The sequence below is a fragment of the Salminus brasiliensis genome, chromosome 9, assembly GCF_030463535.1.
Source record: "Salminus brasiliensis chromosome 9, fSalBra1.hap2, whole genome shotgun sequence".
Lineage (NCBI taxonomy): Eukaryota > Metazoa > Chordata > Actinopteri > Characiformes > Bryconidae > Salminus > Salminus brasiliensis.
In genome coordinates, this window is record NC_132886.1 from 24337571 (window position 1) to 24351723 (window position 14153).

Here is a 14153-nt window from a genome sequence, read left to right on the forward strand (position 1 = left end):
ATTTTTTCATATAAAATATCCCTATATCCTTTACAGTGCACAATCTTGTCGACTCTGCCCACATTTCCAGTGGGACCTTGTGATTAGGGCACAGAAATAATCATTGATGTATGATTGGAGACAACATACATTTACTTTCTGTTTTTGGGAGGTTCATAACAGTTCTACCTGAAACTTTGTTGTCCTATGTTTAATAGTTGTTTCGGCAGTGGCCCCCTAGACCCGAGACATGCAGATTTTAATAAAATACAGATTTTAATATTTTATTTGTTTATTTTGTGTTATCGTCCAAAGGGGACAGAAGCATTTTGAGTCATTTTAGAGTTAGACTATAAGTAATAGATTTATCATAATTCATTTTGTGAAGGATATGTGAAGCTGTGTTATGAATTAGAGGAGGTAAATAGTTATGGAGTGTGTGTAATCTTGATGAAAATACTAGTGATGCCAAAGAAAAGCAAGTTCACACTCAAATGCATCGTCATGACGCTACTGGATCTTTCTGCGAGGATTGCCAGTCAGTAGCTCTATACAAGGCCCAGTAAAGCTTGGATTACCTGTTTCCTTGAGTTGTTATGCCACTACATTTATTGTCTGCAACCTTTTGTCTCATTTAACTTGTGTATTCTCTGTTATTCCCCGAGCTGATGGATGACTAAGGGTTCTTCACCCATGAGTCACCAGATTTCTGTACTCCAGTGAAGCAGCAAACCAAGTAGAAGACTGAACACTGAACAGAATGTCTTCATGTCTTTGTGTCAGTTAGGCTGACACTGCAAGATTAAGCTGATAAGCCCTTTTTGCAGATCTTTACTGAGGATGAATGGCATTATAAACACTGTGAATGTAGGAAAAAAATATCTGAGATCGAAAACTTTACGCCAGAACATGTGGTCAAGACTATTTACAGCCACACACATAGAGAGTTCTTATTTATGGAAAAAAACACTGCTATTTATATACAGGTGATTTTCCCCTCTTTAACCCTTGGCCCTCATAGCCACAAACAGCCACCCACGCTTCAAGCAAGAACAGGCTGTGGTTAGCTGCACTCTATCTGTTCCAACCAATCGCCTCCGTAAGGGTCTGTGGTCATGATACACTTTTACAGAGTTGTTCTCTCTTTCAGCTTCTCTCTCTCTCTCTCTCTCTCTCTCTCTCTCTCTCTGTCTCTCAGTGTTTTTTTCACACGGTGGTGTCAGCATTGTTGTTTATCTTGAACATTAATTGAATTAAGCAATAATTCTTACTTTGCAGTCCATGATTTCAGGTAGTACATTAAAAAGACCCAATCCCAATTAGTGTACTACATCCATTATATATGTCTGGGTGGACAGGTCAGATGCATCGTCTGACCTCTGCTTGCTGCAGACATGTTTGAGTGTGAAAGTGCTTTTCATTAGCCCAGTTCATAATTCCAGAAGTAATCAGACTATATTAAACTGAACTTAATGAAGGCCCTCAGACTTGATCTCTATAAACATATCATTGTGATTGCTGTGTATGAAAACAAACTGTGGAGATGACAGTACTTCTGATATTTTTTGTCTTACATGTGTTGGTCTAAGCTAAGGTTTAAGCTGATTTTCTTGAGAATTCTAAATTGTCCAACAGTGATTTAGTGATAAAAACGTTGTGGCTGAAACACACTGCTTACTGATTGCACAATAGACCACAGTGGCATTTTTGAGTCCTACTTTATCTTTATCAGATAGACTGAGACCCTCAAACAAAAACTATCCAGTTGAGCCATTATGATAAGGAACAATTAGATCCTGGACCTGTACCAGCACTCAAAAACTCAGTCACATTGAAATTACAGTCACATTGAGACAAAAAAAGCCCTAGTAGATGAAATTTACACAGAGAATTAAAATGGCAAATGCTAATGTTCTGTTACCTGATCTAACATTAGTAGTCTGGTCTTTTTTCACCTCAGACACAGTGAGCTTCAGAAAGGGTACTAAGCTCATACCAATCAGTTCAGTTTGAACCTGCCGTTAATTGTTAAGCTCATCGCAGAGCATTCTGAGATTTGTTATACTATGTGATGTTCAGGGGTGGCGAAGTCATTTGAGATAACAGGCCACATTACACTCCATTAGCATGTTTCGGCTAAAGTGTGCTGCTAGTGGAACAATGGCTGACTGACATGATATGACAACTTTCTCTGGCTGATAACAGGGACATAACTCGGACAGGGCCTGATTAACTTTCCGCTCTACACGTGATTCTGCATTTACTTTTTTGGGGAAAGTCCCGCCCCTCCCCAAAATTAAGATTTTGATTGGCTCTGAGTCTGTGATTGACCACCCCCAGCTAAAATGGAGATTCTGATTTTTTGTGCCCCTGAGTTTAATTCTCTGTTGTCCAATCTGATGGAGCTGAATGTAGACTAATAGTGGCAGCAAGATAGCAGGACCTAAGCACAGGACGTGTGTAATCCTGAGAAATCCCTGACATCTTTACGTATTTCAGTTTCTAATTAACCTTACTTTAGACAGAGGTCTCTACTTTAGGCTGGTCTCTACAATTTCCCTAACCCGAGTCCAAATAAGGTCAAGGCCAGACGTTTTCTGTCAGCACATGCTCTGAAATCAAACATGGGGTTTCTGCAGCCATGCAGGAGGTCCGTATTTCCATCTAGTGATTGACCTAGGAACTGCACTGTGAACAAGGGGCCTTGTGCATAGGTGCTGTACTCCTTAACTGACTGATAAAATATGGTATTGTGTGTTAAATCAGGATCAGCTTAGTTAAAGAACTGTTCTAGTCATGTAGCTTTCTTGTGACACAACGTTTACATACCATAGAGGGTTTGTCCACATGCTCAGTTCACTTGACACATAACTGCGCTGTGTATATATGTTCACTGCAACAATCAAGATTCAGGAAATTTTCACTTTAGAAAGTAACAGTGGCAGTTAACTGCTTAAAAAGCCAATGGCCTGCCTGCAGGCCGAAAGTGCTAGCACAAACTTCTATTACCAAAGAAAAGACCCAACAGCTTCTACAGAAGTCCCTGTAGATACTGAATAATCTGCCGATGTGTAATAAGTGTAATAACCATTTGGTGTTAAGGGGTTAAACTGTATTCCACACCCATATAGTTAAACTCTGTAGTTAAACGATCAATGCATGAAGACCAATTTGTACAATTCACGCATCAAATACAGTCCGTTACACCACTTCCGTTACACACTCTTGTTAAAATCAGACCAATTTAAGGTCATCATGCTCAAAACAATGCTGCCACATTAATGAAAGCAAATACTGAATGATCATCGTGTGGCATCTTGTGGTAATTATTCATACTGGGAAAACAAATATGTTTGTTTTATTCAAATGTGAACATCAGTTAACTATATTATTAAATATATTAAAACATATATAAAAACATAAAACAATGTATTTGTGAAAAATGTTTAATTTACTCATTAGTAAATACAAGTAGAACAAATCATTACTGTGGTGCAGATGTGCATGTTCAAATCAAGTGAATTCACTTTTCTTTTTAGTTTGGTTACATTGGCTCCTGCCAATCACAGAGCAACACAGTCCAAAGCTATTGGTTCTACCTTACCTGCTGTCTCACACATACCCTGCAGCATCACATAAAGGAAATGCATGTCGTTTAGTTGCCTTACATTTGGCCGTATTGGTTCTGATCTAATTTGCTTCATTTATCATTGTTCATGTTTGAATCAAATAAATTTAGTGTGTAATGCTTTTTTGAAGAATGCCAAGCATTTCCTACAGCATTTTTACTGACTTGAGCAAGTGAACTGGCAGCCATCAGGTTGACCTTTAGCTAGTCGCGAGCAGTTTCACATTGCCTAAAATGTACTGATCGCATAGAGAGAGTCTGTTTCCTCAAAGGTTTCCACATCTGCAGAGATGATTATAAGCTGGACGATCGTTTTTCTCCTCAGAACTGGTGAGCGGCAGATAATTTATTTAATGAATACCATCTGCATGTAATTATTTATCTATTTCTACTTATATTTTTTCTTTTTTTATATTTCTGTTTTTTAGGTGTGGTTCAACTTCAAGATGCAAAACTAGCTCATTTTCAAATTGTAAATATTGGAGATGATGTAACAATTCAGTGTTACCTGCCACAGAAAAGGGTCACCACAATGGTGTGGTATAAGCAAGAGGTTGGACAAAAGCCCAGGCCAGTGGCATTTGTGTACAATTACCTTAGTGAAATTAAATTCCAGGATGAATTTCAAAATGGTAGATTTACAGTGTTGCCATATAAAGGATCCTTTCACCTAAATATTACTGCTGTAACTCAGGAGGACACCGGTGCTTATTACTGTGGAATAGTCTTTTTAAGTGAACTGCAGTTTGTTTCCTGGACATTTCTGACGACAGCAGGTAGAATCCAAATGGTTATTATTGTTATTAGCATGTGGCTTTACTTAGTTTCTATGTTCAAGAATTATTGTCAGAAGATGAAACTCTGAAACTGACTATTTGTACTATTGCTCAGTTGCATTTTTAAATAGAAAAGACTTTGTACCCCCTACATTTCCATTTAGAACTTTAAGATACTTCACAAATCTCAAAGTCTAGAAGATACATTGTATGTCCAAATGTTTCTAATAAATGCATTCAGCTACTAAAGCTACTAAAAAACAGCTGGTCTGGCCCCTTTAGAGAAATATTGCTACTAGAATAGGACTTTCTGGAGCAGATAAACAAGAACCTATTGGCATTATTCCTAATACCAGACGTGGGCTAGAGGGGTATAAAGCCCCTAGTATTGAGCTGTGGAGCAGTAGAGCTGTGTTCTCTGTCATGATGGCGCTACATCCAATATGTCTGGGATGAGTTAGGGAGTTGGGAATGAGGTGGGGGGGTGATGATCCAACCTCACTAATGCTCTTGTCGTTAAATGCACTCATGCACAATTCTCCTGACAATGCTCCAAAATCTAGAAGAAAGCCTCTCCTAGACAGTAGAGACAGTTACTCTAACATTAGCAGGATTAACCCATTAGCAGGATTTTCGATTACCCTTTCTTTTGGAAGAAACAATGAATGATCAGGTGTTCCAATACTTCTGTCTAAATTGTGTATTTAAAAACATTTCATCAGTAATTTCTTGAAAATGCAATTTTGGCTTATTAATGTTTATTAATTTATGTAATACTAATAAATCCAAATATCTAAATGTTTTTGTCCAAGGAATTGAGACAGAAACAGGAACTGTAAAGCAGCCTGGTTTGGAGGTGGTTCACCCAGGGCATTCCGTCACTCTGGAATGTACAGTATTTACAAGGAGCTGTGCAGGAAATCACAGTGTGTACTGGTTCAGGCATGGATCAGGAGAATCTCATCCAGGAATCATCTACACTCATGGAAACAGGAGTGATCAGTGTGAGGAAAGCTCTAAGGCTGGTTCTTCTGCTCAGAGCTGTGTCTACAAACTCCCCAAGAGAAACCTCAGCCTCTCTGATGCTGGAACTTACTACTGCGCTGTAGCTGCATGTGGAGAGATACTGTTTGGAAATGGAACAAAATTGAAGTTAAAGGGTAAATTTATCATCACGTTGATCTACCTTCAAATCCGACAGTTGTGCAACCATAAGGTTGTGGAACAACAATAGAGGCTTTTAAAGTAATAATACTACAAAAGCAGTCCAACCAGTGCAATAATTCCTGTGTTCTAATGTACGTCTATTCTGTTCTATATACAGGAAGTGATGTTTGGGATCCTGTAGTTCTTGGCTTTGCCTACACAAATGTCCTTACTGTAACTGTAATCATTGTACTTGTTTTCGATCTGTGGAACAACTGGAGAAAGAAGCGTAAAGGTAAGGTCTACACTCTACTGTACTGCCCGAATGGAATAAGAACATTTCTGGTGTCAGAAGTTTGTCCTGAAAAAATGTTCACTCTTTAAATTAAATCAAAGATTGTTGACACTTTTAATTCTGTCAGTTTAAACTGCTGCCTCGTTTTAAAATGAGCCGTTACTCTGCAATTTGTTGCATTAATTGAGCTTTAATATAAAACAATGGAAAAAGTTTTATTTATTAACAATTATTACTTTTTGTGTAATTAATAACATTAATATATATATTACATTTAATGCTGTATGTAGTAAATGACTGGGTTAAATACAGAAAGGTTTTTGAAAGAGCAAAATGAACAGCGAACCTCAGTTAAGAATGTGTGAAAATATATTTCAAAAGATCCTTTTACCACTCAGTGTGAAATAAGCAGAACTAGAGACATACTATCACTGCCACACAAAAATCTGACAGGTTTTACATTTGTCAGAACTTCATGATGAGTGGACCAAGTCTTTCCCTTCTCCTGTATATTTGTCATTTTGGAGATATTGTTTTTTTGGTGTGATGGCAATATTTTGTAAATGTTTGTAAGCACTAACTGAGATTCTGTTTTCTTTCAGGGTCCACAAATAACTTGACAGATCAGCCTCATCAGGTTAATATTATTATTGTTTTTATTTATTTTGTAGTAATTAATATGTTGTATTGATTTATTCTTCATCTTTAATTTTACTACTACTATTACTACTATTACTATCAAACCCATAAAAAAGCAGAGTCTTCAGGGTTCTTTAATAAAGATAATCCTTATGGAAGTTCCCCCCTTAGTGTGTGAGTAAATGGGTGAGTGTGGTACTCTGCTATGAACTGGAACTCTTTCCAGGGGGTTGTCTGGCCTTACACTTTTCAAAAATACTGGTAGGCTCTGGACCAACAATGAACCTTGAACAGGAAGAAATAGAGAATAAGATGAATGAATAAATGCTAAAAATACTATTAATAACAATGAGGTTATTAATGTTTGTTCTTTTCTAATTATAGGCTCTTAGTTCTGCTCTGTATTCTGATGATCTGAATTATGTTGCTGTGAGTTTCATCCCAGACCCTTCTACATCCGGAAAAGCAAGAAGAATAACATGCAACGATAAGTCTGTGTACTCTGAAGTCTCCTGCAATCCAAAAGACTAAAATTTATCAGCAGTGAACCAATTAACCATTAAAAAACGCTTGATGGATCCAAACTCTACCTGCAAAAAGATTCCAGTTTTTTCCAGTTTTCTTGCTAAAACAACTTTTACACAACATCCTTGCTAAAGCAAGCTGTTTAATGTGGTCTCAGTGGTCTCTTCTACTATTATCAATTATTATCACATTTTACATGTGAAATAGTGTGCTAACAGATGGACCTGTAGTTAGTTTTGGGCTTGAGAAATACTCCTGCAATACTATTCTGTATTTATTACATCCCAAATTTAAGTAATTTTCATTCTCCTTTTCCTTTTATCTTTCTTTTCCTCTCCTTCTTCTCCTAAACATGAGCTGCATTTGAATAAATAAAATGTGAAAGTAGTCATTTGTATTCATGTGAAGCATGGTTCAGTAGATAATCTAATTGCATTATGTACAGATTTTGTTTATCTTAACAGTGTGCTTTTATTGAAGTATCCAGCATATACAAAATATCATGTGACAAAGGTTTTAGCAATACATTTTGTTAATCCATGATAATGTTTGGAACATGTCTTGTCTGTGCCTTATCAAGCTGTTGTTTTTTAAGTTATGTTGTTATATTCAGAAATGCAGATTATTTATACAGCTGAAATATATACTTTTAACAACAAGCGCAATGAAAGTAGCCATGCATATGAAATGCATACCCAGATTTAGGAGCCAAATTGCTTCGGGCCAGAATGCGTGGAGCTAGCTGGAAGCACATGGGCACAAACACAGAATGTCTCGTATAGTCACTGTATAGACCATATTAAGCCAGGTCCCACAGCTACTAATCATTCTATTTATACATAAAGTGAAGCACTGTCGGTGTGTTACTGAGAGGTTGAGAAGTTTTGGAGAGTAAAAGGGTGTCTCTCTCTCACAAGCAATGACCCACAATGCACATAAACATATAGAAGAGCCAACTATGTCTAATGGCACAGCAGAATGTTGACTGTTCAAAGACATATTCTTCGTTCCTGAAATGACTTTCTCAGGCTTTTCAGTAAATCAGATTGAGGGTGCTAATTCTGATTTATACCACCCTAATACTCAAACACTTACACAGGCCTATCAGATTTTTGCGTACATTATGAAGTAAGGCCCGCAAATTTCTATTACCAAAGAGTAGCTCCACTAGTTTTTACAGGAGTCCCTTGGTGTATAATAAGTAAGTAATATGGAATTAAATCACAAGCATGACATTGATTGGTTTTAATGACCAGTGACAACCAGCCTGCTCTGCCTTTTGCTCTAATGTATTTCCACAGTGGTGACTTTACAGGAGATGTTCAAAATGTCCTTAACTTTGAATGTAAGTCAGTGTAAAATAAGAGTCTGTTCAGAGTATTTTAGAGCATTTATATTGGTCTATTCAGAATTATTTACACAGTGTACAAAGCAGCTACAGAGTTCAAATCATGGGTTTTAATTTCATTTCATTTCATTTAATTTCATTTCATTTCATTTTGAAACAAATTTTAAATTGTACTTCTGACATTATGTTGATTTTATCAACATAACCATAATTGTTTGACCTAAGTATGACTTTAGGTGATTCTACCCATGTCTGGACAGCAGAGGGCACAACATTGCTTAAACATAAGAACATAATTACTGAGAAAGGAACTCAGCAGGCCCTGAGCAGTGTATTGTGTTGCGGACGATTCAAATCTGGAAAATATCTGAAACACTGCCGTATTGAGCTTCAAAATAATAAAAAAAAAACACATTCTATCCAAACTCAGCCAAATGCACAAAATCTGACAGATCTGATTTGACTAAATCTACTTTTATTCTTCTATTTACTGACAGAAGTACTAAACATCCTCTATCACTTCCCAGCAGGGCTTCTGTTCCATATATCCCATGCAGATCACACACTGAACGCAGGTCAGTAGATACGTTTATATATACTGATTTTGATTTTGAACATTCATAGTGCATGTTTTCATCATTCTTCATTTCGTCCTTGATTTTTACAGGCAGAATGAAATGCCACCCAAAGGGCCCTTATGCATCAACTTCAGGTTTAGGCCACACCTACCAAATGCAGCCACAGATATTTAAATACAGACAAGGATAATTTCATTGTGTTACACCAGGTCTCGAATACATATATATTAACAATATCCAGTTATATGACAATATATTATGTCATATAAACACAGAACAATTGCATACATAGTAGCTTAGCTGAGTGTTCCGTCTACCTCACACTCTTTCAGTCCAAGATGATATGAAAACAGAAACATATACTGAAATGTTCCCCTCAAGCATGAGCTCTGGGTGGAGCGCCAGGCCTTGTTTATCATTTCAATCTGCTCTCTGATATGATACAGTAAAACTAAAACTGTATTACCTCATGAACCTGGCATGCCCGTCTAAATTTATTACAAAAGGAAGTAATGCTTAACCAGCCTACCCACAGGATAGACACACTATCTTCTTTATTGTACCACAAACATATGTATGATCACAAAAAAGGAAAATGGGCCTCGTTTGCCAATGTCTTTCTAAATATTGTCTTAAATTTCTTCTGGAGAAAAGTATATGTCAGATTCATGTGTTTAAACCACAGAACTGTTCGCCACTCTGCTCCTATAATGATAAGTCCAACTGAGAATCATGCCATATTGTTAGGATATGACAGATGGGTTTTGAAGGAGGTGAGCATTTAAATCGGCATAATTACAGATGTACTTTTATTACTTTCAAGAATGTATATCTAATAAGCTAGTCCTGAAAATCCAGGCCATAATACTATAAAAGAAGACATATGAAGTGGCTGCTTTTATAAATGTGCTTTGTTGCAGTTTCCTGTTTGTTTAACACCACAGTCCACTCAAAGTGCAAAGCTACTGTTGGGTTTGTGGGTACTTGGCTGCTGCATCCATGCATCAGCCTCACTTACTGATCTCTGCATGCAAGTGAAAAGAGGCCTTTGCACCTCTCTCACCACGTGTGGTTTCCATTACAGGATGTTTCTCAGTGTGGCAGGTTGACCCGCTTCTATTTTTCCCCTTGTGCTGGTTACGTGACCATTTACAAGAATTCAGCCACTTTTAAGACACTCTTAAGATCTTGCGTGTCATGCTAAATATGATAACAGATGCCTGTGTAGTGCCTGTGAACACTATAACACCTCTTTTTAAATACTGCACATCTTTTTTTGTACAATTTCTTAACAAATATTAAGAAATGTTAACCCTTTTGTAGTGTGTATGATGTTTATTACCTGCCTGAAATAAGTAAAATCTAACCACATTGATTAATCATGACCAGGGCAAACTATGTGGCTGAAAGAAAAATGTTTTTTTTTTAAAGCAAAAAAAAAAACAAAAAACATAGATGGTAAGATCATGAACTGCTTATGTCTTAAAAATAAAGCTCAAATTGCTCTTTAAGTGATGGCATAGGGCAACTATTTTTGGTTTCATTAAGAACTATATGCCTCATTCTCCAATATCTTCCTAAGAATTGTCTTAAATTTGTTCTTGAGAAAAGGCCTAACAAAAAAGTCTGCATCAGACTTCTGATGTGTTTTTAAAATGCAGAATTCATCTCAGCTCTTCTCTCATAATGAAGGATTCTGTTGTGCTCGTAAATTGAACAAATCCCACATAAGAAAACACTGGTGAATGTTAAAATGTCAGCTTAGTGGGTTTTAAGGAAACCTTTTTTTCTTAAGAATGGTTGGTTAATAAGGCTCCATGTTTATAATAGAAATGTGTGAGTGTGAAAAATTGTTACATCAAGTAAAGGTTCTTTAGACCTTTAAAAGTTTTTTCACACTCACACAGTCCAAAAGACAACAAGGAAATCAATAAAGGTAATGAAAGGGTACCCAGCATCCCTATAATCCAGTCACTGCTAACTAATTTTGCTGCATTTTACTCACATTCCTGCGGCCTTTCCCAAACCAGTCACTTCCTCCTCCCAGTTTATTATGGAGTGATGCTCCATACAAAATTCCACTTACAGCTGTGGAGAGCATCCTAATGAAAAGGAAGTATTTAAGTACATAAGTGTAGTTTAATAAGCTCTTGTCCCGCTCCAGCAGAAGGAGTAAACTGCCATTACCATGGCTACAGATAGACCTTTTGCTAGTCATTACATCTTAGCCATTTTGCAATATATTAAAACATTTAACACTTAAAGGTTTCATTTTCACCATCAAGGTTGCAGCCAAGGAATGCTACATTTCTCACTATACCCCTTTTATACAATTTGTGATCAATTAAAGGCCTTTACCCATCCACTTTGTTAACAATGGCAGAGAGAGCTGCAAGCAATAAGAAGCTGCAGCAAGAGAGTTTGTAATGAAATGTCATTCGTTTTCATGTTAGCAAGGTCTCTCCTATCTTAACTGCAACTGTCACTATTAGAAACAACTAATATTTCCACTGAATAGCAAGCTGAGACTAACCTTTCTGAAGTTTACTGAAAATATTGAACCATTGACTATAGTTATACTGTACCATTAAAACCCAAATAAACCACAGTAAGGACTAGATGACATTAACCTGCTGATTAGTAAGCTTAACTGGAATGTGGGGCCACACAAAGTTTTACTTCTATGAAAAGCTAAATGTTTTTGAAGGGACTTCTCAATGACTCAGCAAATATTGGCTAGTATTATTTCATGCTCCTGGATCAGAATTGTTTGATGTTCCTGGATCAGTGTCATTCAATGTTTCTGGCTCAGTGTCAGTCAATGTTCCTGGATCAGCATCATTCAATGTTCCCGGATCAGCTTTATGCTATTCTCCTGGATTAACATCATTTTATGTTCGTGCATCAGCATGTTTTGTCTCTGGTTTAATGTTGTTCTATGCTCCTGGATCAGCGCAGTCTATGGTCCTGGATCAGCATCAGTCTATGTTCTTGGATGAACACAATTCAATGTTCCTGGATCAGTTTTATTTTATTCTCCTGGATTAATATTATTCTATGTTCCTGGATGAGCATCATTCTATATTCCTAGATCAGTGTTATTCTATGTTCCTGGTTCCGTGTCATTCTATGCTACTGGATCAGCATCAGTCCATGCTCCTGGATCAGCAGTGTTCGATGTTCCTGGATCAGTGTCATTCTATGTTCCTGGATCTATGTCATTATATGCTTCTGGAACAGTGTTTTTCTACATTCCTGGCTCAGGCTCATTCTATGTTCCTGGATCAGCACCATTCGATGATCCTGAATCAGCTTCATCCTTAAGAACATATTAAAATACATTAAATCTCACACAAAATCCTTGCATTTTCATTTTTGTTATTTTTTTTTTTTTACTTTTTGACATATGTAGTTTGAAACTGGTAATTTAAATCTCAAAATTTCATTATGAATGGACCAATAGAAATGCTCCAGAATGTTTTTTTTTGACTTGTTGAAAGGTAAGAGAGGTTTTCCTTCTCCTGTAAAGTTCAAGCTTTGGTATTATAGCAACTGTATAATAACAATACTATATATAACTGAAAGAACCTGCTGCCTAAATCCTTGCTTAATAGGATTCTGTATGTAATCCATGGAATTAGTTGGGAGGCAATAAGTAGATATTGGATCTGTAAAGTTACCTGCAGGCCTGAAAAGACCGAGAAATTGCTTTGGTATTTTATTCTCAACGAGACAATAAATGTTTTTTTAGATGAAAGAAAACAAAAAACTAAACTAAAACTAACCTAAAATGTTAGAACTATCACAGGGGGGGAAAACCTTTTAAGATTCATTTAAAGTCAATGCCAGTGTAGCAAATCTTGCCCAAGAACTCTTATTGGTGTAGCACAGCATAGTCACCTAGACCGGGAATCGAACCCCAGTCTCCCACATGGTGTGGTAGCTCAGTGGTAGGTAGTGGTAGTTTCTGTTGCACCACACCAACTACTACTTTCTTAATACATTATTTATGCAAATGCCAAATGCCAAATGTCTTTTGCCAAATGACAAATGTAGGATATAGGCACTTTAAAGCACAAAAATAGAAAGCTGTAATGATAATTGATGTTAATCCATGCGTAACCTTGTGTTACTTGCTCCAAGTAACCTTGCACAAAATTGTCTCATAAGGCTTGGGAGATCATTTTGGTATGCATTAGTATGTGTCTACAATGAAGTTGTAACTTCATTAAGCCTTCTTGGTTAGGAAAACAATGGTGGATTTATCATTCAGCACCATGGAGAGGGGCTGACATCGCACATAAAAGAAAAGTCTTTAAATAAAAATGGGCAATCTAAAATTTAAAACATACCAGACACTTGCATGCATTAAATACACACATTTCATTTGAAATGTGTCATTACACTGTAGGTTATTTTGTGTTATTCAACAGCATAGTTTAATTTTAAACAGTAACCCAGTTTATGTACTTTTTCTGGAAAGACTAGTACTTACTCTACCTGAAGCATCTTTGGACTGCTAGCATCAGTTGCAAGGAAACACGGAGCATCTAGTGACATAGACACTGGGGCCAAACTTTAAAAGGAAGCATTTTACTTAAATAAACCACACATATTCCAGCAGTTGTGACACAAAACGCTGTGTTCTAGTTAAAGTAGAAAAAACTTTAAGGGTGAACTTGATTGAAGTGAAGTATTTATTTTAGTAAGGTTTTGCGTTGCTTTTTTGGCCAGGCATTGTGTTAATATAAGTCATTTGATTTATGATTTACCACTTAACACATTTTAATAATTGTTAAATGATCTGTATATAATCACTGGTCTTGCAGGTTGGTGGCACTGCCTAGTTCAGATGGTGAAACCTGTGCTAATTGTGGCTGGTTCAAAGCTTTTGCCAACCATATCTTATTGTTCTGCCCCACATCAGATCAGTATGAAACTTGGCCTAGATTTTTAAACTAGGATTTTCCAGCATGTTTATGAAGTATATAAAAATAAAGTATTTATGAAAATGATCTGTTTACTGGTGGTTATTAAACAGATCAGAAAGAACTTGCAAATCATTAAGTTAATTTAAGTTGGAATTATAACATAAATAGGACAAAACAGTGGCCTGCCACTCACCAAATAGTGAGCCTGTATTCATCCAATGGAAACAGGCAGTGATGCTAAACCCCCAGGCAGGTCACAGAAGTATATAAAGACTTGCCTGTCAAGACTGTTGCAGAGGTGAGACAAG

At 36.7% G+C, this 14153-nt stretch overlaps 1 protein-coding gene across 1 annotated transcript; it reads left to right on the forward strand.

Annotated features, from left to right (window-relative positions):
• The first annotated feature begins 3649 nt into the window (after positions 1–3649).
• LOC140561648 (uncharacterized) lies at positions 3650–7050 on the forward strand. Its single transcript, XM_072686879.1, has 6 exons — positions 3650–3937; positions 4036–4383; positions 5196–5543; positions 5708–5824; positions 6427–6461; positions 6848–7050. Exons 1-6 carry the CDS (start codon positions 3898–3900, stop codon positions 6992–6994), a joined length of 1035 nt encoding a protein of 344 aa, XP_072542980.1. The 5' UTR covers positions 3650–3897; the 3' UTR covers positions 6995–7050.
• The last annotated feature ends 7103 nt before the right edge of the window (positions 7051–14153 follow it).

Coding starts and splice junctions, on each gene's coding strand:
- LOC140561648 (XM_072686879.1), top strand. CDS start 3,898: ATGATTATAAGCTGGACGATCGTTTTTCTCCTCAGAACTG. Junction 3,938..4,035: donor CGTTTTTCTCCTCAGAACTG/GTGAGCGGCAGA, acceptor TCTGTTTTTTAG/GTGTGGTTCAACTTCAAGAT. Junction 5,544..5,707: donor AACAAAATTGAAGTTAAAGG/GTAAATTTATCA, acceptor TTCTATATACAG/GAAGTGATGTTTGGGATCCT.